Source organism: Lissotriton helveticus, chromosome 10, assembly GCF_964261635.1.
Source record: "Lissotriton helveticus chromosome 10, aLisHel1.1, whole genome shotgun sequence".
Taxonomy (NCBI): domain Eukaryota; kingdom Metazoa; phylum Chordata; class Amphibia; order Caudata; family Salamandridae; genus Lissotriton; species Lissotriton helveticus.
In genome coordinates, this window is record NC_136071.1 from 909808682 (window position 1) to 909829940 (window position 21259).

A 21259-nucleotide genomic window follows, 5' to 3' on the forward strand; every position below is an offset into this window, starting at 1 on the left:
CGTTGACGTCGTCTATGGACGAAATGTCGAAGACGAGATGGGCATCGTCGACGCTGTCGACAAGACAGTCGACACTCCGGCTGTGGTAGTCGTTGAAGCACTCGTCGACGAGACTGTAGTCGTCACCACAGTCGACGAAATCTTAGTCGTCGCTGTCTATGTTCCCGTCGACATCCTCGTCGAAGTCGCTGTCACCACCGACGCCGACCGTACCGTCGACGAGCCCATCGACGGCACCACTTTAATCTTGGGCTTCGCCGACGGAGCCTTCTGCTGCGTCGTCGACGACTTGGAACTCCTGTCAGACTTCTCAGAAGACTGAGAAGATGGCTTTTTGAAGGCTGAAGCAGTCTTCATCCCAGTGGACGGTGTAGATGGTCCCTCCCTCTCCTTTACACCGTAGGGAGGAGATTCGACTGGACCCTGGCTCTCAGACTCGCTGGGGGTCTTTTGAGGCCTTAACTGGATGCTCCACAGAAGGTGAAGGGGAAGCCCTACCCCTTTTGACTGACATTCTTGAAGATGAATCTGAGAGGACTCCTCACTTTCGCTGGAGAATGTCTTTCCTGGACTTCAGTTTCTGGAGCCAGGTGAGGAGCCGACCCTCACGGTCCCGGAGGGTCTTGGTAGAAAAGGTGCGGCAGATCTTGCAGGCCGCAGCCTTATGTTCTGGGTTTTAAGCAATATATACAATCTTTATGCCTGTCCTCAACAAATAACCTTTTCTTGCCACAGGTGAAACATGGCTTGAAAAGGGCCTTGTTCTCCTTATCAGACATCCTGGAAGAGACAGCCAACAAATCTGAAGAAAAAACTGAAGAAAATCCTCAAACTTCCTAAGCACAACGCGCAGTAGGGTTCTATGGGGTTAGGCTCTTCTGATTGGCTGATGCTTAGTTTTGTCTCTTACAAAAAGAGGCGGATGGGCTAAAAAAGGGAATGAGGCCTAGGCCTTTTTCTTCCTCTTTTGTACCTACTGCTATGTTATTTTTGTTAACAAGACTCCCATTCCGACGACGGGGAATTATACAAAAGCATGGGAATCTATAAAAGTACCAATACTGGGGCAAGTGGTGTAGCTGATGCCAGATTTTGAGCTTTTGGAATAAAGGAGTTTTACTACTTTACAGTATGTAGATTCACGGCTTAATGCATCGTAGCGTCGCCAAATTAGTTTCTTCTGAAGAACTGAGGGGGGGGAGGGGAGTCAACTCTGTGCATTGGACACACTTGGAAAGCATTGTAACCAAAGTAAGGGTGAACGGGCAGTACTGGTGGCCAGTAACAGATTGCAAAGTCTAGGGAATGGTGAGAGACTCCATCCTGTGTTCAAGAAATAACAAGGTGCTCAGCACCTTTTTCCTCAGGTGGAAGTTCCCACTAAAGTCAGGACATAATTAGGGTTGAACATTATGGAACTTATGATCCTGTACTGTACAGTGAGTGATGTCTTAAGAGTTGACTGCACCTCTAAACAAATAATAACCTAATGAGTTTGTCAAGTACATACTAGGACAAATTAAATTTTAGGAGTAATCTGTTCGAAATGTGTGCCTAAGAGTATGGTCACAAACATTGGTTTTTAATTTGTGTTGGCTGAGGTGTGATTTTTAAAAAAATAATCTCGATAAACCATTTGCAGATAGCTATCTATTGTGATAAAACTCCCAGAATGTGTAGAAAGGTAGAGAAATCAGAGTCCGATGAAATGTGATCCTCAGCCACAAGTTAACTGATAAAGTAAGAATCCATACTGTACAAAGATTCTATCGGAACGAAGATTAAACATTTTAAATATTAGAGGCATACAATCAACAAGAGTGCATATGACTACACATCTTCTCCCTTTCTACTCAAACAACTAAAAGAAAGAATAGTATAACACATACAGCAATGATTACAAATACTAAATAAACTTAAGGTTCAAAAAGGCTGCACATAATCCTCCAAATAGCAAAGAGGTCCGCGGTTCCTGAGATTCCGAATTTTCTCACTCCTATGGGAGGTACAAGGTTGTGAAACATGCTTGCTTGAATCACCTTCACCATTCTCACCTTGTCTCATCGCCCCAACCACCGTAACCCTCACCAGCTCTTCATCATGTAACTGTTGACTCCCTCTTGTATGTGTTCCTCATTTAAAGAAGCTAGTGTCGCATCTTTGATATAGAGTCACCTCAGGCTTATTCCACTTGTTTCCATTCTCCTACTCGACATAACAGTCAAACACTTCTTTAACCTTGAAAGGACCCCAAAATTTGGATAATCCTTTACTCACTCTATTACAAGCTTTTTTACACAGTCACCAGCTCTTATCACACCTTTGGTTTCTCCTTTTTCCTTGTTCTCCCTCTTCTCATAACTACTGTTGGTCAGTCAGTCTAGAGTCATCTTTGTGCCCGGCTTCCTCCCTCATCTTTTCAAATGGGAAATGTTGGTTACACTATTTGCTGTGATGCGATGGGCCCAAATCAGGTCATTCACCATCATCTTAACATCTCTTCTGCTTTGACTGGCTATTAATATGGCCTCCTTCACTAAGCGGTTGGCCCTTTTCACCATCCCATTAGCATGGGGGTTGTACAGTGTGATACGGTGGTGCTTTATACCACAATTTTCCAGAAACTACTTCATTTCATGTGATAGGAGTTGTATCCCATTATATTAATAATCAGTGGAAATCCTTGCTACAAAAACACTCCATTCAACGTTTCAATAGCACATATACCTAACAATCAACCACTTGGAATGTACTCCCACAATTACCAATGCATGTTTTAGATAGGGACGCCTTAAGAACGCCTTCCTTGCGAAAGTAGCGTCTTCCTCACCTTTATTTACACCCCCCACCTCCCGGCAACCAAATCCCAGGAGACTCCAGACACGGCCTCCCCGGAGCATGATGAGGACTCCCAGGGGGGGGGGGTTTCGGATGACAAGGCAGGTCCATCACGCCCGTGGGTCATCCCACCCCCCCTTTTCAGCTCCGGGAGAGGATTCTGGCATGTTGGACCAGGATGAGATTATTCATCCCCGGTCCGCAGCTTGGGCCCCTGGTGACAAGGTGGCCAAGTTTGTCACAGGGCACCTCTGCAAGCCACTAGAAATGGAAGCTCGGGTTGCCTAAGGGCAGAGTGCCCAAGGCCCACTGTGGAGGGGAAAGTTGCTTTCGCTCCAGAGTTGGACTCCAAGATGGCTACGTTCCTAGCAAAATATATGAAGGATCCTCGGAAAGGCATAGATGGATCCTGGCGTTCCTGTCAGGATAAGCTCCTCAATGCCATTGGTCCTATGACCAAAATTTTGGACATGGCAGAGTAGGCCAATGTGTCAGCATCCCCTATTTCGCCCGAGGTCCCATCTAACTAGGCTCAGCGGGCTATGCTTTTTATGGGCAATGTCAACTTTGCCCAGTCCAAGGAGTGTCGCCGCTCATTGTTGATTAAGCTAGATCCCAAACTTGGGAGACTTTGCTTCCTCGGAGGCGGGGGCAGTTGCACTGGGGGGGCCTCATCAGAGACCCTTTAGTGAAGGAGTTAGGAAAATTTGTAGCAACATTTACCTCTTTGGTGAAGGCCGAATCCAATATCAAAAGGGTCATCAACCCACGGGGGTTCCACGGGGCCGGCCGAGGGAGGGGCCGCTCGGTCGACCGTGGCTTCCAACAAAATCCCCAAAGGGGACTAGGCTCCGGTCGCAGACAGTATAATTCCAGCGCAAACTACAACAACTTCTACCCAACAAGAGGCCAGCGCTTCAAGGGCCACAGAGGATCGAAAAACAACACCAGTGGCGGCAATCCCAGCGGCAAGTGTTCTACCAGCAGTTCAGGTCCGCATCGGAGGTCGGTTAGAGGCTTTCCGGGACACTTGGGCAGCTATTACATCAGATGCAGGGGTCTTACAAACCGTTCAGTGTTTTCATATAGAGTTTAACGACCACCCTCAGCATAACAGTTATCCTTGTCCCATCTCCTTCACTGCCCACGAGGAACAGCTGATCGACGAGGAGGTCTCCGCGCTGCTTTGCAAAGTAGCCATTTGCCTATCAGCTTTGCATCCAGACGGGTTTTTAAGCAACATATTCTTGGTAGACAAACCCGATGGGGGGACGTCGCCAGGTTATCAACCTCAGAGTTCAACAGATGGTTAGTATACCGCCACTTCAAGATGGAGGGGATTAATCTCCTCCGGGACGTCCTGCTCCCAGGCGATTAGATGGTGATGTTGGACTTAAAGGATGCTTAACTGGTAGTTCCAATTCATCCCTCCTCATCAGCGATTCCTGCAGTTTTGCTGGAGAAATCAGATTTACAAATTCACTGCCCTTCCTTTTGGCTTTCCTCAGCCCCATGGAGTTTTATTAAAGTGCTCCATCCAGAAGTGGAATTCCTAAGGGCACAGGGCATACGCATGATCATGTACCTGGATGAAATGCTCCTCATGGTGCAGTGTCCCAGGATCTTATCCAAGCAACTCCAGCAAACTGTGTCCCTTTTGCAGGGGTTTAGTGTCAACTAAGACAAATCTGTTCTCAGTCCTTCCCAGAAGGTGGTTTTCCTCAGGTTTGTAGTGGGTTCCATCCACTCGTCTTTGAGTCTACAGTCTCGGAAGATGGCCAGGATTCGGCCCAAGTTGCATCAAACCATTTCCAGAACTTACACTTCCCTCCGACAAATTGGCCGGTTGGTGGGCCTTCTTTCCTCCTTCATCCAGGCACTTTTTCCGGGACCCCTACATTACAGGGCAATCCTGCACCTCAAAGCATACCATCTGAGGAGAGGGTTGTCGTATGATCAGTCAGTACCTGTCTCTACGGAGGCATAGAAGGAGATCGCGTGGTGGCTGGCTCACATGGAGGCGGGGAACAGTCGGGCGATTTTCGGCTCTGTTCCGAACCTGATCATAGAATCCGACGCCAGCACTTCAGGCTGGTGTGCCTGCTGTGGGGATATCTCCACCAGAGGAGTTTGGCCATTAGATGAGCAGAACCTCCAGATAAACTGCCTGGATCTCCTAGCAGGTTCTTTCGCGGTTAGCTGTTGGACCAGGAACAGAGTGCGGTCATGTGTCCTCCTAAAGATGGACAACATTTCCGCGGTTCGATAGGTCAATCATTTGGTGGCCCTCGCTCACAAGCCTTAGCGAACCTGATACACTTTTAGGGTTTCTGCTTGGCTCATCATATCTCTAACGGCAGAGTACCTTCCGGGTCAGGACAATCCGATTGCGGATTGGCACTCGAGAAACCTTCACGATTCCAGTCTGTGGAAACTGGATCCTCAGGTCATTTGGTGGTTGGAGATCTTGTGGGGGCCTTTCTCGGTAGACCTCTTTGCGTCATGTCTGGACCACCAAGTCCCGAGATTTTTCAGTTGGAGATCAGATTGAATGGCTTCAGACACAGATGCATTTCTCCACGATTGGAGCCACGAGAAGGACTACGCTTTCCCCTGTTTTTAAAAACGAGAGCGGCGGTCCAGATTTGCAGTGTTGGAGATCGCAAGTTTGGTTTCCAGTTCTTCTGGAACTTTCTTGGGATTCTCCAATCCTACTCCCCCTGTTTCCTCACCTCCTTCTGAACCCGGACAGAGTTCCGCATCATCTGGTCACCCAGGGTTTTCTTCTCATGGCGTGGCGGCTTTCAGACAGTCTGTCGCCCTGGGCCTTTCGAGACTGGCTAAAGTTCTCCTGTCAAAAGTATGGGCAGATAACACTACAAAATGGCACTGGTCCACCTGGACAAGGTGGGTTCGTTGGTATCTTCGAAGGGATTTGGATCCTGTGCGTTTTTCAAATCCTCAAATTTCTGGCAGACTTGGCGACAGAAGGTCTGGCTTGTCGCTCAATCAATACAAAGAGGTCAGCAGGTTCGGCGGGTAACAGCCAAATAGACTGGGCGAAGTGGGGGAACACCCGTTCATCTGCAGGCTTCTGTGGGGTATCTACCTTTCCTTGCCCCCGGAGCCACGCTACTCTGCCCTATGGGACATCAATTTAGTCTTGAACCTTTTTCTGTCTTTGCAACCAAATAAGTACCTTTCTTTAAAGGCAATCTTGTCCAAGCTGGCAATGCTTTTATGTTTAGTCTCCTGCTGGAGAGTTTCTGATGTCTGGGCATTGGACATCTAAGCGAGAATTTTTTCCCCAGACGGGGCAGTGTTCACGGTGGGACGGCGCACTAAGTCTATTACCTGGACGATCTTGTACCCGGCTTTTCCAGATGTCTCAAAACTGTGTTGTGAGCTGCCTCAAGGCATATGAAGAAAACTCAGGAATTCCGCCCTACTGGGGAGCATCAACTTATCGCCCTGAGAAAACCGCACAAGGCTGTCTCTTCCCCCTCTACAGCCAGGTGGGTGTGTTTGGTCACGCAGGAAGCAGGCATTGATGCAAAGCTATTTGGAGCCCACTCAGCATGGGGTGCAATGGCTTCCAAGGCCTTCTCTAGGGGCCCACCTAGAGGACTTGATGCGGGCAGAGTATTGGTCCTCAGACTCTACCTTTACAAGGTTTTAGTTCAAACCTGTAATATAGGTCGCTCAGTTGGTGGTAAGCTTTAAACTAGCATAATTTGTGCCTCAGGTCCTGACATAGAATGAAAATTTGCCTAGCACCGTAAAGGTAAGTTTCAATTTTATTAAGGACACGGAGGCGAAGATTATCCCGCCCGGGGCACAGTCTCGTGCGTACCCATCCATATGATTCTAAGTAATCTATTCATTTTATAAGATTTCCAGTTTTAGTTGGGCCCTCTTGGACTAAATGGATAATCCTTTCCTTCAGTCCGCAAAAAGGTATCATGCCTCACAATGACACCCTAGTCTGCAAGAGTCAGCTCATCTAAGATCTTCGCAAACTGTCTCAAGGAAGGAGCAAAGGTACTTTTTCTTTCCTCCATCTCCCACCACCATTTGCTCAACCCTCTTAAGAACAAGAATGCACTCCATGCAATTACTCCATTCCTCCACTGTAAACGTTCCTCCCACATTCTACTACATCATACAACCACGCCACAGCTCCCTCCTATTACCATGCCAAAATACTCAAGTCATCAAAATCCAGAAACCCACAGGAAGTTCCTGAAATGTTCCACAGACCATGCCGCAGCTAAGGCCTCACGCTTCTTAACAGAATAGTTACACTTGCTTTTCGTTAAGGAGCCCGAGGCAAAGTCCAGTTTTCTCCCTAGTACCATGCATCTGGGATATAAATATCGATCTGTGCAGTGTGTGAAAAGGTGCCAGATAACTGCCTCAACGATTCAAAAGGGGGTGGTGATGGACAGAGTATCTGAATTAAGCAGAACACTCCTACCCAGTCAAAAGATCAGGGCTTGATCCATCACCGTTTTTTAGCTCACTGCACCATCCCAGTTCAGAACCTGGCTACATGCAAATTAGTCTGACCCTGGCCCAGTGCATCATGGGGACAGGGCAGACCAAACTACCAAGCCAATTCTTTACTGGAAAGGAAACAAGCTTCCGGGGACCGGTTTCTGGCATTACAGCCGTCTTCGGCCCGGCTTGCTTGAATCCTGATGGTGCAGTGAGCAAGGGACTCACATCTGAGCATACCCTTCCACACTTGTGGTGGCCAAAACGATTCAAAAGGGGGTGGTGATGGACAGAGTATCTGAATTAAGCAGAACACTCCTACCCAGTCAAAAGATCAGGGCTTGATCCATCACCGTTTTTTTAGCTCACTGCACCATCCCAGTTCAGAACCTGGCTACATGCAAATTAGTCTGACCCTGGCCCAGTGCATCATGGGGACAGGGCAGACCAAACTACCAAGCCAATTCTTTACTGGAAAGGAAACAAGCTTCCGGGGACCGGTTTCTGGCATTACAGCCGTCTTCGGCCCGGCTTGCTTGAATCAATTCTGGTGAAGAATTGGCTTGGTAGTTTGGCATGCCCTGTTCCCATGATGCACTGGGCCAGGGACAGACTAATTTGCATATAGCCAGGTTCTGAGCTGGGATGGGGCAGTGAGATAAATAACGGTGATGGATCAAGCCCTGATCTTTGGACTGGGTAAGAGTGGTCTGCTTAATTCAGACACTCTGTTCATCACCACCCCCTTTTCTGAATCGTTTTTGGCCACTATAGGTGTGGCAGGGTATACTCAGACATGAGTCCCTTTCTCACTGCTCCATCAGGATTCAAGCAAGCCGGGCCGAAGAGGCTGAAATGCCAGAAACCGGTCCCCGGTAGCTTGTCTCCTTTCTGGTGAAGAATTGGCTTGGTAGTTTGGTCTGCCCTGTTCCCATGGTGCACTGGGCCAGGGACAGACTAATTTGCATATAGCCAGGTTCTGAGCTGGGATGGGGCAGTGAGATAAATAACGGTGATGGATCAAGCCCTGATCTTTGGACTGGGTAAGAGTGGTCTGCTTAATTCAGACACTCTGTTCATCACCACCCCCTTTTCTGAATCGTTTTTGGCCACTATAGGTGTGGCAGGGTATACTCAGACATGAGTCCCTTTCTCACTGCTCCATCAGGATTCAAGCAAGCCGGGCCGAAGAGGCTGAAATGCCAGAAACCGGTCCCCGGTAGCTTGTCTCCTTTCTGGTGAAGAATTGGCTTGGTAGTTTGGTCTGCCCTGTTCCCATGATGCACTGGGCCAGGGACAGACTAATTTGCATATAGCCAGGTTCTGAGCTGGGATGGGGCAGTGAGATAAATAACGGTGATGGATCAAGCCCTGATCTTTGGACTGGGTAAGAGTGGTCTGCTTAATTCAGACACTCTGTTCATCACCACCCCCTTTTCTGAATCGTTTTTGGCCACTATAGGTGTGGCAGGGTATACTCAGACATGAGTCCCTTTCTCACTGCTCCATCAGGATTCAAGCAAGCCGGGCCGAAGAGGCTGAAATGCCAGAAACCGGTCCCCGGTAGCTTGTCTCCTTTCTGGTGAAGAATTGGCTTGGTAGTTTGGTCTGCCCTGTTCCCATGATGCACTGGGCCAGGGACAGACTAATTTGCATATAGCCAGGTTCTGAGCTGGGATGGGGCAGTGAGATAAATAACGGTGATGGATCAAGCCCTGATCTTTGGACTGGGTAAGAGTGGTCTGCTTAATTCAGACACTCTGTTCATCACCACCCCCTTTTCTGAATAGATAACTGCCTCACACAGCTTTCCTCACAACAGCTAATGATTTTTGTTGAACATCCCCCATTTAAATGTACATCCCTTTCGCAAAAACAGCCTTAAACCTTCAGTCTTCTCTGCTAAGTTGCTGACAGATTTGGAGTAATATTCAATCAGAACTATGAAGGATTGTAACTGATCTGTATCACAGGGAACAGGTGCGGATCCGATTGCTTCCAATAAACTCCTTGGGTTTGACTCCCTGACCCAAGTTAGTAGGACCTAGAATTTCAAGCTTCTTAACTAGGAATCTGCATTGGTCTCTCCTCAAAGTGAGACCTGCTTTCCTTAATCTGCCCAGAACTGACCCCAGGGGATTGTTATGTTCTTGTAAAGATTCTCAAAAAACCATAAGGTCTTCCTGAAAGTACATCACATCTTCTATCCCTTTAAAAACCTCCAACATTATCCGCTGAAACAGGCTCGCAAACGAGGACAACCCAAAAGGCAACCTCATAAACTGGAACATACCTCCATCATGATGAATGCCATAAGACTCCTAGATTCTTCACCCAATCTGATCTGGTGGTAAGCACTTTTCAGATCAAGTTTAGAACAGGGCCTACCACCCTTAAGCAACAACTGAAGCTCACAGATGTTAGGGAGCAGAAATGTGTCCGTCACTACATGCTTATTTAGGCTACGTTGGTCCACACAGAACTTGAGCTTAACATCGCTTTTCTTGATTATGTTCACAGAGGAGACCCATGCAAAGTCTTCAACTGGTTCCATGACCCGATCTTTTATAATGTCAAACTTTGTGTTTTTACTTTTCTCACAACTGGCACTCTCAATTTAGGTTTCACCAGAACCGTACCATTTTCTAAAAATATTCTGTGAACATATCCCATAATTTTCCCCTGTTTCGTTAAAATCTTTCATTTTATCTAACACTTCCTCTGCACTTAAATCATCTACAGAGCATGAGGATCAATCACAATATGCAAGTCATACTGATGCACCAATCCTAATATCGGTGGTCCATCTTCAGCCACATAGACTTTCCCTTCAATCTGCCACAACTTGATTTAAATAGAAAATAGGAAGTACCCAAAAACATCATTCTCTTCCCCAGTAACCTCTCAGATTTGTGTCTTTAAGCAATAGCGTGAGTTGCGCCCACTCCTTCCTCCACATCGTATTCAGCACAATAGTGTACAGAAAACCAGAGTCTACTATTAGTTCAAAGTTTTTGCCTAAAATCACAAAGGATGCTTTTGATCTGTCATCTCATTTTCATCTGCTTAAGGATGCACTATCAACATTTGATTGTTGTTGCCGTTCTCCCAGAATGTTCCTTCTGTAACTGTCACATTAATTTTATTATTTTCTTTACACGTGAGCATAATGCCTTTTGCAACCACATTTCCTGTATTCCTTGTTGGACACAAAGCTCCACTTCATGTTGCTCGCATGTAATGAGGTTCTGCACCATGAGCACCCTTTTTTCATCAAAGCAGCAACTTTAGATTCTGTACTCACTAATTCAGTCTTACGCATTTCTCGCATTCACTGTTCAGACTCTTGTACAATTTTAGCAATTCTGAGATCATCCTTCATGGAAGGGGGATGCCCAAAGATGTTCGAGTCGTTAATCTTGTATTGGACAATAAGTTGGTCTGATAAGTTCGTCCATCACCTGACCAAACTTGAATTTCCTGATAGTTTGAATAGACTGGAGAGAAAATCTTCCAACGATTTACCTGGTTTCTGTGGCTTGTTATAAAACCTTATAACGAGAGAGGGCACGGACCCCACATTGCTTAAGATGTCAGGGAGAGGATGGCTCCTTCCTACATACGGTCTGGACTTGCCCGAATCCAGCAGTACTGGACTAACATCATGGGGCAACTTAGTAAATTCTTTCGGCTCAGCAACCAATGGACACCAAATTCTTCTGATGGGAATTTCTAACGACATTGACCTGCCAAGGGCCCAGCCTCTCCTCTGCACCCTCATAGTAGCGAAAAGAGTCATAGCTAGATATTGAAGGTCATGGGAATGCCCCACTATGCCGGAATGGAAACAGGAGATGGACATGTACATGGAGACTGAAAAAGCCACATATGCTAGTATGGGCTGCCCAGAAAATGTCTTAAGATGTGGAGAACCTGGATGCAATACTACTCTTTGGACCTCTTGGACCATAGTGGGAGAGGAATGCATACCGTGCATGAATTGAGAGAGGGGTGCTGCTCTATGTTAAATTACTGCATATACTGTGAGGCGAAGTTTTGTCACGGTCTAGTGTAGGCTGACTGATGTCTGGAGAGGGGTGTGGGAGACAGGTTTAGCATTGTTGATCATAACAAGGGATTGCTAGGGTCTAAAACCAGACTGGCTGCACAATGTATTCATCTGCCATTGCACTGTTCACAAAATAAAAATATATCAAAATAAAAAAACGTATAGTCTCATCCTAACAAATCTCCTCTCCAAGTGCAGCTTGGCCTCTTTGTACACGTCATCCATAGGCAGATTGTCATTTCCAAGCACATCAACTAAGAACTTCAATATGTGGTATGCTTCTTTGCCTATGGTGCCTAATAACTAGGCCGTTTTCCTTTCAGTGGCAAACTCTTGCCCATCTAGGGCTATTAGGTAATTATCGAAAAGATCTATCCACTCTTCCGATTGGATAGATGGTTGTCCATGATGTACCAAAAATGGTGGAAGTATAATTATACTACAGTAAAACAATGTCCTTGAATGAGTAAGAGATGCTGAACTACTTCTAATAAATTAGGCCTGAATAGAAAGGCTTCAAATGTGCTGCTGCTCAAGAATTTTCCTATAATAGACAGATGGGGGCACAGCTCGATAGTTTTGCCGACATAATGAATGAAGGAAGTCTGAACAGAGGAGCATCTGGAGCTGCTGTGCAGACAGGAGGCCTCAGAAAGGTGAGGTGCTCAGGGCTGGTGAGCTCCAAAGTAAGGTGGCTTTACAAATAGCCAGAAGCCCATGGAGCTAGATGCTCAGTGGCATGCAGCGCGTTCGGGTGAATGAGCTGAGAGGGTCTTAGAGAGCCGCGCGGCGAGCGCTCAAGCCGATCGGGCGTTCCATATGTTGCAGCTTGGGGTTTATTATCTTTACTCAAAGTTTTGCTTCTGCTGAACACCATTTTTTGTGTCTGAAATGACACTGAGGAACATCTATATTTGTTCACCTTTGACAGCTCGGCATGCGTAGTGGTACCACTTGTGGCCCGATATGGGTCACTGAAGCTAGATCATTTTCTTATCTGGCCTAAGGTGCCTTTTTTTGGGCTGGCGATTGTCGCCAAAAATGTCATGAAAAAACACCCACAATGTGTAGAAATGTAGAGAAACCTTTATTTAAAGGAAGCCCGATGAAACGTGCCACAGGCTAATTGAAAGTAAGAATCCACGCTGTACAAAGATCCTATCAGAATTAAGATGAAAGAACATTCTAAATATTAAAGGCATACAACAAAACAAGGTCACATATTACTACACTCTTTAGTCACACCAGGCCAACGGATTAGCAAAGCATGGTTTTCCCTTAGGGAAGTGTTGCGTAAAACTTGGTAAACGCATCACTGTGTTCCTAATTCGGTATCAAAGAAATCGCAATTTTCCTGTTTGAATCTAGACTTGCCAACTCAAAACTCAATCCTGCCTGGCCAGGTAGAGGCCGTATAAAGTACGGGAATGGTGGAAGGTATGTTTGGTGGAAAGACTTCTAGACAGAGTTCATCAACAAAATTATACAAACCCCTTATTTGACAAGAATGGCCAGTTATGAAAAATACTACAGTTCAGAATCTGAAGACCTCCAATCATCACCAGACTCCCAAGAATACCTTTGTGGAATTGAGACTGAGAAGCGAAATGATTCTGCCTTTTATCCCGAATTTCCTAAATAAACATCGAATGACTGTGCCAGCTTTTGTGTTAATCCATTTACAATAAAATATTACATTTGGTTTTCTCCTTCCTTCCTGGAGATGTGAATTATTTTCCCTTTTCAGGTTTTAGGTCTCGTACCTGCGATACAGGGCGAAAGCCCTGTCGCAGCGGGACCTATTGCTGTTGGCTCTGCTTACAAGGAGCCAAGAGATGGGCACACGCAGCATGCCGGAATCGGATCAGGTCGCGCGCGTAAACACGCGCTCCGATTCCGGCAAAAAATAAATAAATAAATAAACACACACACACACACACACACACGCACGCACGCACGCACAGGCGCACAGGGGCACATACACACAGGGGCACATACACACAGGGGCACATACACACAGGGGCACATACACACAGGGGCACATACACACAGGGGCACATACACACAGGGGCACATACACACAGGGGCACATACACACAGGGGCACATACACACAGGGGCACGCACAGGGGCACGCACAGGGGCACGCACAGGGGCACGCGCGCGCACACAGGCGCGCGCACACAGGCGCGCGCACACAGACAGGCACACGAGTGCGCGCACACAGACAGGCACACGAGTGCGCGCACACACACACAGAGGAACACAGGCGCACACATACAGGCACACACATACAGGCACACACACAGCCACGCACACAGGCACACACACAGGTGCGCACACACACACATCCCCATCCACCCCACTCACCGGGCTCTTTCCGCGTGTCCCTCTCCCTCCGCAGCGGGTCAGTCTCGGCAGCAGGCTCCAATTCAGACTCTGAGCTCGGCGTGTCTTCTCCGGTGATCCTCAGCTTGCGCCGGGACAGCCGATGTGCACGCTCACGGCGACACGTGCGCTCCCACCGCGCTTTCAGTTTCGCGCTCGGCGATCCTCAGCTTGCGCCGGGACAGCCGATGTGCACGCTCCCGGCGACGGCGTCTACCGTGGTTGCTGTCACTTCCACTTTTTTTCCTGTCCCGAAATGATGAAGTGCTGAACAATTTCTTCAGGGAAGCGAATGCCCGCGGGCTGAACATGCCCGCAGCCTCTCAAGAGATGCTTGTTTTTAATAATATTCCATCGTCCTTGTATGCTGCCTGTACTCTGTCGTGGTTGAGCGTGGCTTGACAGCAAGCGGGTGTGTGGTGAGGAATAACCGGCGAACAGTAGGCAGGACGGGCTGTGGCCTGGTGGCTGAATTGCTGCTTCTTGGGTCCTCAAATTTGGGTTCTGCTCAAAGATTAAGTATTTGAAACGGAACACACTGCGTTTTCGCACGTTCCTGCAACTTATGAAAATATGGCATAAGTGGGCCAGGCATGGTTGAACCATGAAATAAAAAAACTTTAGACGTCAGAGACAGAAAATTTAATTATCTGCTCAGTTCACGGGCAGCGAAGGTCACTGCGTTTGGATCCTTTTTTTTTTTATTCGGGAAACCAGTCAACCCGTGTTACTTTGACTGCCATTTTTCTTGTGTACAGTTTGATAACCGGAGGCAAAGTCCGTTACAATAGCTGGGATTCAGAAACTAGGGGTCAACCGCGGAAGCATGTTGTTCTTTAGGGAGAAAAGGTGTGCGTCGCACAGAGACCATTGCACGTTACACACTGCAACTAAATGGAGTCAATCAGGTATTTCCAGTAACAGTACATTTCCGTTTCTGGGTGAGAAAGGCGTTCTCAGATTCCAGCTGCTCTCTTGTGACCTCACAACCCTCTGCCAATAAAATGGAGGGGCTTATTTACAAGCCCATTGCGCCGCCCGTATGTCACGTCTGACGCACGGGCGGCGCGAGGAGCTTATAAATAAGCCCCGGAATATGTGCACTGTTCTACCACCTGGGTCAAAAGTAGCCACGAGAGTCTAGGCAATGCTGTGACCTCCCCAGCTCATACCTGCAGCGTCACATCTATCAGGCCCGGCACTGGACACTTTTTAAGATTTTACCCACAGAGCCCAATGGGAACTTTTATCTTGAGTTTATACCAATAGTTGCCTAGCTCGTCTGGCCTCGTTATCCACCAAAGATGAAAAGCAGTATCAGCCGAGTGCCTTGCTGGAATCGAAATCCATCTACACCGCACAGAAGCCCTGTTAGCAGTGGCATCAGCCCACTAAATTCCCCCTCCAGAATTTAACAACCCTCCCTACTACACAGTACAGTGTAAGGGGCTCAACACTTGGCTAGGGAATCCCTTCCCCAAACACTGTTTCTGAGCACAGCGGCCCCTCCCCACCACACCTGTGTGGAGGCAGCAGGGGGTGTTTGTTACAAGTGGTAGCTGAAAAGAAAGATACATGAGGGGAAGGGGCGGGGCTCTCACCCTCCCGTGAACCAGTTTCAAATTCACTCGAGCTTGGCCCGATTTCCTAATTTCCTACCAAATTAGACCTGGGTGAAGGGGCAGTGGGGGTGGGGGGGGGAGAAGCAGGGGCCTGGGGGAAAGGAGGCGGTGACCAGGTTATTTTACTGTCAAAGTTTGGACAAGGCCTTTGCGAGCCTAAACTCAACAGTGCATTTTAAATATTTTTGTCATGTTTTGTGCATGACTGTAATATGTGCGTTCCAAGAAAAACCAAAGGTGATGGATTAAACCCAGATCAGTTGACTGGGGGTGAGTGTTTGTATTTTTAACGCTCCGTCCATCATCCCCTTTGGTTTTTCTTTGTTCGCCCTAAGTTGGCAGGGTATGCTCAGATGTGAGTCCCTTGCTCACTTTGCCACTGGATTCAAGTTAGCCCGGCTGAAGACGGCTGTAATGCCAGAAACCGGTCCTGGGAAGCTTGATTCCGGTCCAGGGTGTGGTTCTAAAATTCTGGACCCTACTGTTGTCCCGGTATCGAGGCCCGATATCCGTGTCCCGAAACCTCAACGTACCATGACGAATTTGGTATCGACGAACCGATAATGAATCGGACATCATTCCTATGCATTTGCGTCATGATCGAGGCATGCTAACACCCCTGAATCGTAGTTTCCGTCCCAACCCCCAGACTCCATTTTGTAAACGGTATCCATCTTGTGTCTTGCCCTCATGATAAGTCAATTAAAGGTCTAGCTTGATCTAAAAGGACACGTCCACCTTCCCTGACTTCCCCCTGACCTGTCCCGACTGACTCCCTTGCCTCCAGCCAAACCTGTTTAGGCAGCTCCTCGCCCAGTGGCCAAACACGATAGCATCAATGTACAACATACCATAAACCATTCACCGCGCACAGATCATGTTTTCTACACACATACACACCTGTCCACGCTCCCTGTTTATGGCCAGTTTTATGACTAGGAGGTGCCTTCTTTTATTGGGGCTTCACCGATATCTGATGGGAGTTCCGGGCTTGGCTGAGTAATCTATCACGAATTGGACGTCTAAAATACGGGCTTGCCTACATGACTTCGCTCTTTTGTATTATTGTAGAAATATGTGTATAGCCATATCATAAACTTAAGAATTCTTGCTTGCAGCTATTATTTTTGTATATAAGGAGAAGGCTGGTTCTGTAAAAACGAACAGTCTCCTGAGAACACATGACCCGTGTTTGTCGTGCTTCTAGGACACCTGTTACTTGGTAGCTATCAATAAAACTTGATCTCTGACTGCGACTAGAAGACTCCGTGTTTCTGTGGTCCGGAACAGGGAGAACTCAGAGGTCTTCGGGTGTTATCCCCTGGCACCAAACGGGTTCCTAGAAACCCGTTACCTCAAGGGAAGACATGGCTTGGCAGATCGGGCTGGACTGTTCCCATAAGGCACAGGGTCAGACTGAATTGCATATGGCCATGTCTGAACTGGTGTGGCGGAGTGAGCTAAAGAACGGTGATGGATTAAACCCAGATCAGTTATTTATTTATTTATTTATTAACAGTTTTATATAGCGCGTACGTGACCCATGGGTATCAGAGCGCTTAACAACATGTGATATAAATACAAAAAGAAGTGTACAAACGAGCAGAAAACATGTTGACTTAGTAAATGGCGATTTAGACATAGTAATTACAATAGCTTAAAAATCTTGATAAGCAACATCAAGGTATTGATTCAATACCTGAGTTAATAAAGTTCTGAGGTAGAGATTAATGGTGTTACTTCGGATCCTATGGGAATAAAATCCATGAAAGTCACCGGTTTTGAAATATCTAGATTATGGGAGGAACTTGTTCATAAGAAAGATCTTTATTTCTTTCTTGAATGTTGTCGTGTTTCTAATTTTTGATGTTTGCAGGGAGGGAGTTCCAAATCCTGGGCGCTACGCCTGAGAAGGTCCATTCATAAGTTTTTTTCTTCTTATAGATAGGCGGTTTCAGGAGCAGATAGTTGGCATTCCTGACAAGTCTGTTTCTTCCTGTGATTTCTATTTTGTGGGCGAGATATGTAGGTGTGTTGTGATGAATCGCTTTATGGGTTATACAAGCCATTTTCATCTGTACTCTGGCTTCAAAAGGTAACCAATTTAAGGCCTTCAAGTGAGGTTTTATGTGGTCAAATTTCCTCGAGCCTGTAATTAGCCTTGCCGCTGCATTGAGGCAGGCTTTTAAGGGTGCCGTTGAGATTTTTGGTAGACCAGCCAGTGTAGTACAGCCGTATTCTATCCTGGAGATAACCAGAGAATGCACCGTTAGTTTCAGATCTGTCTCCGTTAAAAAGGATTTCATCTTTCTCAGATAGTTCAAATGGAAACAAGCGTTTTTTGCCATGGAGTTAATGTGCGTTTTCATATCCAGGTTCTCATCCAGAGTGATTCCGAGAGATTTCGCCGAGTCTACTAGGGTTGGGATGCAATTTAAAGCTGTAATCATTTTAGACCATTCTTTCACTAAGGATTGATTTTTATGTGGTGATATGAGCAAGAATTCTGTTTTGTTGGCGTTAAGCTTGAGATGATTGTTCGTTAACCATTCCATCGATAGATTGAGGGCATCGTTCATTGTGGTTATGTTTTCTAAGCTAGCAATCCTCATGTACAATTGCGTGTCATCTGCATACATGTGGTAGGATATTTTTGATTTCCGTAGAATTTCTGTGAGAGGTTCGATGTATAAGTTAAACAGAGAAGGAGATAAGGTGGATCCTTGCGGCACTCTAAGTGAGATTGGGCATGAAGGCGATAGTGCTTGGTTTACTAGGAATCGGAGTTCTGTTCTTTAAAAATGATTTGAACCATTTTAGTAGCGTGCCTGACATTCCCATCCTACCATGTAGTCTGTTCAGTAATTTTTCATGATTGACTGTCAAATGCTGCTGACAAGTCTAGGAGGATGAGTAGACAAGATTGATTTTTATCTAGCGCTTGAAGTGCATCATCGACAATGTGTAGGATTGCTGTTTCCGTGCTGTGATTAGCTCTGAATCCCGATTGGTAGTCATCTACTAAGGAGTAGGTGTCGATATGTTTATTCAGCTGATTTTGTACACATTTCTCTATGAGTTTGGCGAGAAAAGGGATGTTAGTCACTGGGCGATAATTGTTTGGATCTGTTGGGTCCGCTGTGGGTTTTTTGATGATTGGGACAACTTGTCCTGTCTTCAGGCTTTCAGGCATGCACCTCTGTGTGAGAGAAGCGTTTATGATATCAGTCCATATTGTAATCATGTTATGGCTAATTTCTTTCAGGCATTTTGATGGAAGTGGGTCGTTATGGTGGTTGTTGGGTTTCGTGGTTGCTATTATTTTGGCAATTTCCATCTGGTCTAATGGTTCGAAGATGTTCCAGTGGGCATTGTTTTTAGTCGTTAAGTTCTCAAAATTTGGAACAGAAGGAAATGTATTAGTGTTGTCTTTGATATTATCTGCGGCGGTCTTAAGCTCTTCTTCCAACTTATCTGCTTTGTTACTGAAGAAGGTAGAAAATTAATCGCAGCTTAGCTGTGTTTTAGTAATCTCATGGGCAGATTTTGACAGTTTGTTAGATTGTTGTTTTATGATTTCAAATAATTTGCGAGGTCTATCTTTGGCGTTATCCAGTTCAGTTCTGATAAATTCCTTTTTAGTGATAATAAATCTTCTTGTTATATTCATTTCTGAGTGATTTCAGTGTAGGGGAGGAAGGGTGTTGTCTCCATATTCTTTCTGCTCGTCTCAGATTTCGTCTTTCTTCATTCAATATTCCATTGAACCATGGATTTTTATTCTTTTCCATTACTCTTTTTAATTTGAGTGGGGGTGAGTGTTTGTATTGTCAACGCTCCGTACATCCTCCCCTTTGGTTTTACTTTGTAATATGTGCGTTGTCAGTGTTAAGCGGGGACATAGGTGGGTCAGTGTGTGGAAGAGGCCATGAAACTAGAACTTTTTCTTGCTACTGGGCTCCTCTTTCCCACTGTACTCTTTCCCTCTTTCTGACCAATGTGCTCCAGCCCCCCCAGCACTCTGTATTGCCCTCATGTTTGTACTGTTCCCTTTCTCCCCGTGCTCTTCTCTCACTTGTGATGTGTGTCTCCCTGCGTCTCCTTTTTCCTCACTTCCTGCTTGTATCTTTTCCAGACCTCCAACCCTTTTTGTCCCCTTCCAACAACCCCACACCCTTCCACACAGTCCTATTTTTTTTATTTTGACTTTTTTTGTTTTTGGATAGCCAGGCAGCGTGCTACTTCATTTTGATATATAGTCAATTTTTATTTTTTTAATTTTATGATCCACCTTTAATTCGTAAATAAAAACAAACATTTGCAATGCAATAGGTCTCGAATTTGCGAGAGTTTACGCTATTAGCATTGTAAATGACAATGCCTATTTGTTTTAAAGACCAAAACATAACTAAAAGACATTGTTATTTACAAAGCCAATAGCTCAAACTCTTATAAATGCGAGACCTATTGCATTGCAAATGCTTGTTATTATTTCTATATAGGATGGGAGAAGGATGTATTGTGGATGCTTATCTTAATATTCTCCAGTCTGCATTGATGTTGTCTACACTGTGATGACTGCACGGCTCCAAACCTGGCAGTTCGAGTAGAGCTGTCCTGATGGTTGGTGGTCTGTGTTGCTCTGCACTTTTCTTACCCAACAAGCGGTCGGAACTCACTGGATGGGATGGCCTCTTGTTGAGAGGGCAACATAACATCTGACAATACAAATTCTCATTTGTCTAGACTAATCATTTGTAAATTCTTGTGCAGCGCTCAAACACTACTTCAGGCTTAGTATACACGCTACACAAAAAGTAGAACATTTACTAAATCAACCAACTTTTCAATATTTAGAAGGGCAACGTAGTTCAGCAAAGCTAATGATGTCCAATATTTAAAAGGTGGATTCAAACAGGTACCCCCCCCTTTTCTATTAGGCAAAGCTAAGCTGTAAAAACAAATATGAAAGTACAAAACATCAGATTAACAGACTAATTGCTACTGTCATGTTTCTCATGTGAGGAGGGTAAATAAAATACTTACTGTCTAGCATGTTCCTTGTTAGCATAGGTTACATTCACAACTGCAGTTTCTGTTTCGGTATTTACTGTAAAGAAAATGCAAGATGGTAACAATTACCAATTTCTGTATGCACAAACTGCAACATAAAATTGTTTTAAAGCAATACACCAGTACCTTGCTCACAGTTCTCCACTGTTCCATACTGTGCTAACAAACTATCCAATACCTATTAAAGTGGGTTGGAAAGAAATGGGGAAAAAGAAAAATAATTTTAGAAATGTTTAAACTTTTCGAATTAACTCAACAGCAGAACTGTGGCTTAAACAAAGGTTGACCATAAAAACAAAAAACATACAATTTATGAAGAATTGTAGATAAAACAGAACAGATGCGATGGAAAAGTGCTTTAAATGGCCATGTTGTGTCAAACACTTAATACCGACCCTTCTATTAAATTTGAAAGAGAGGGTCAAAACATCTCAGCAGCAAAAAGTTACCCTGGACAAGTAGAACTAGATCTACTATGTTGCCTATTCAAGCACTGTTTTAGGGTGTTATTTGCTCTTACTACACACCTCAACATGCCCAAAACCTACCCCTATATTCCTGGTCAAACACCTGCCTTACAATTACACATTACTTGTTTCCTAAATATTGGTCTGGGAGCCTACAGAAGCTCTTCTCTAGAGTGAAGACCAGGGAGGGTGGAATTTGATGATGAAAAAGTGATAGTCTGTGTGTGATGCACCAATAACGAATTTCACCAGATGCAAAGCCATGGAAAGGAAGGACTCTGAAGAACATCTACAAGTGAAAATAAA

The 21259-nt window shown here is 45.7% G+C and overlaps 1 protein-coding gene across 1 annotated transcript in view; it reads right to left on the reverse strand.

The window, feature by feature from the left end:
- IGF2BP3 (insulin like growth factor 2 mRNA binding protein 3) overlaps positions 1-21259 on the reverse strand; it is a 1020294-nt gene that overhangs the window by 666183 nt on the left and 332852 nt on the right. Inside the window, exons 4-5 of the mRNA XM_078663554.1 lie at positions 20613-20664; positions 20460-20523 (exon numbers count right to left, since the gene is read on the reverse strand). Coding sequence (XP_078519680.1) covers positions 20460-20523; positions 20613-20664 — 116 coding nt within the window. The remainder of the gene's footprint in view (positions 1-20459; positions 20524-20612; positions 20665-21259) is intronic.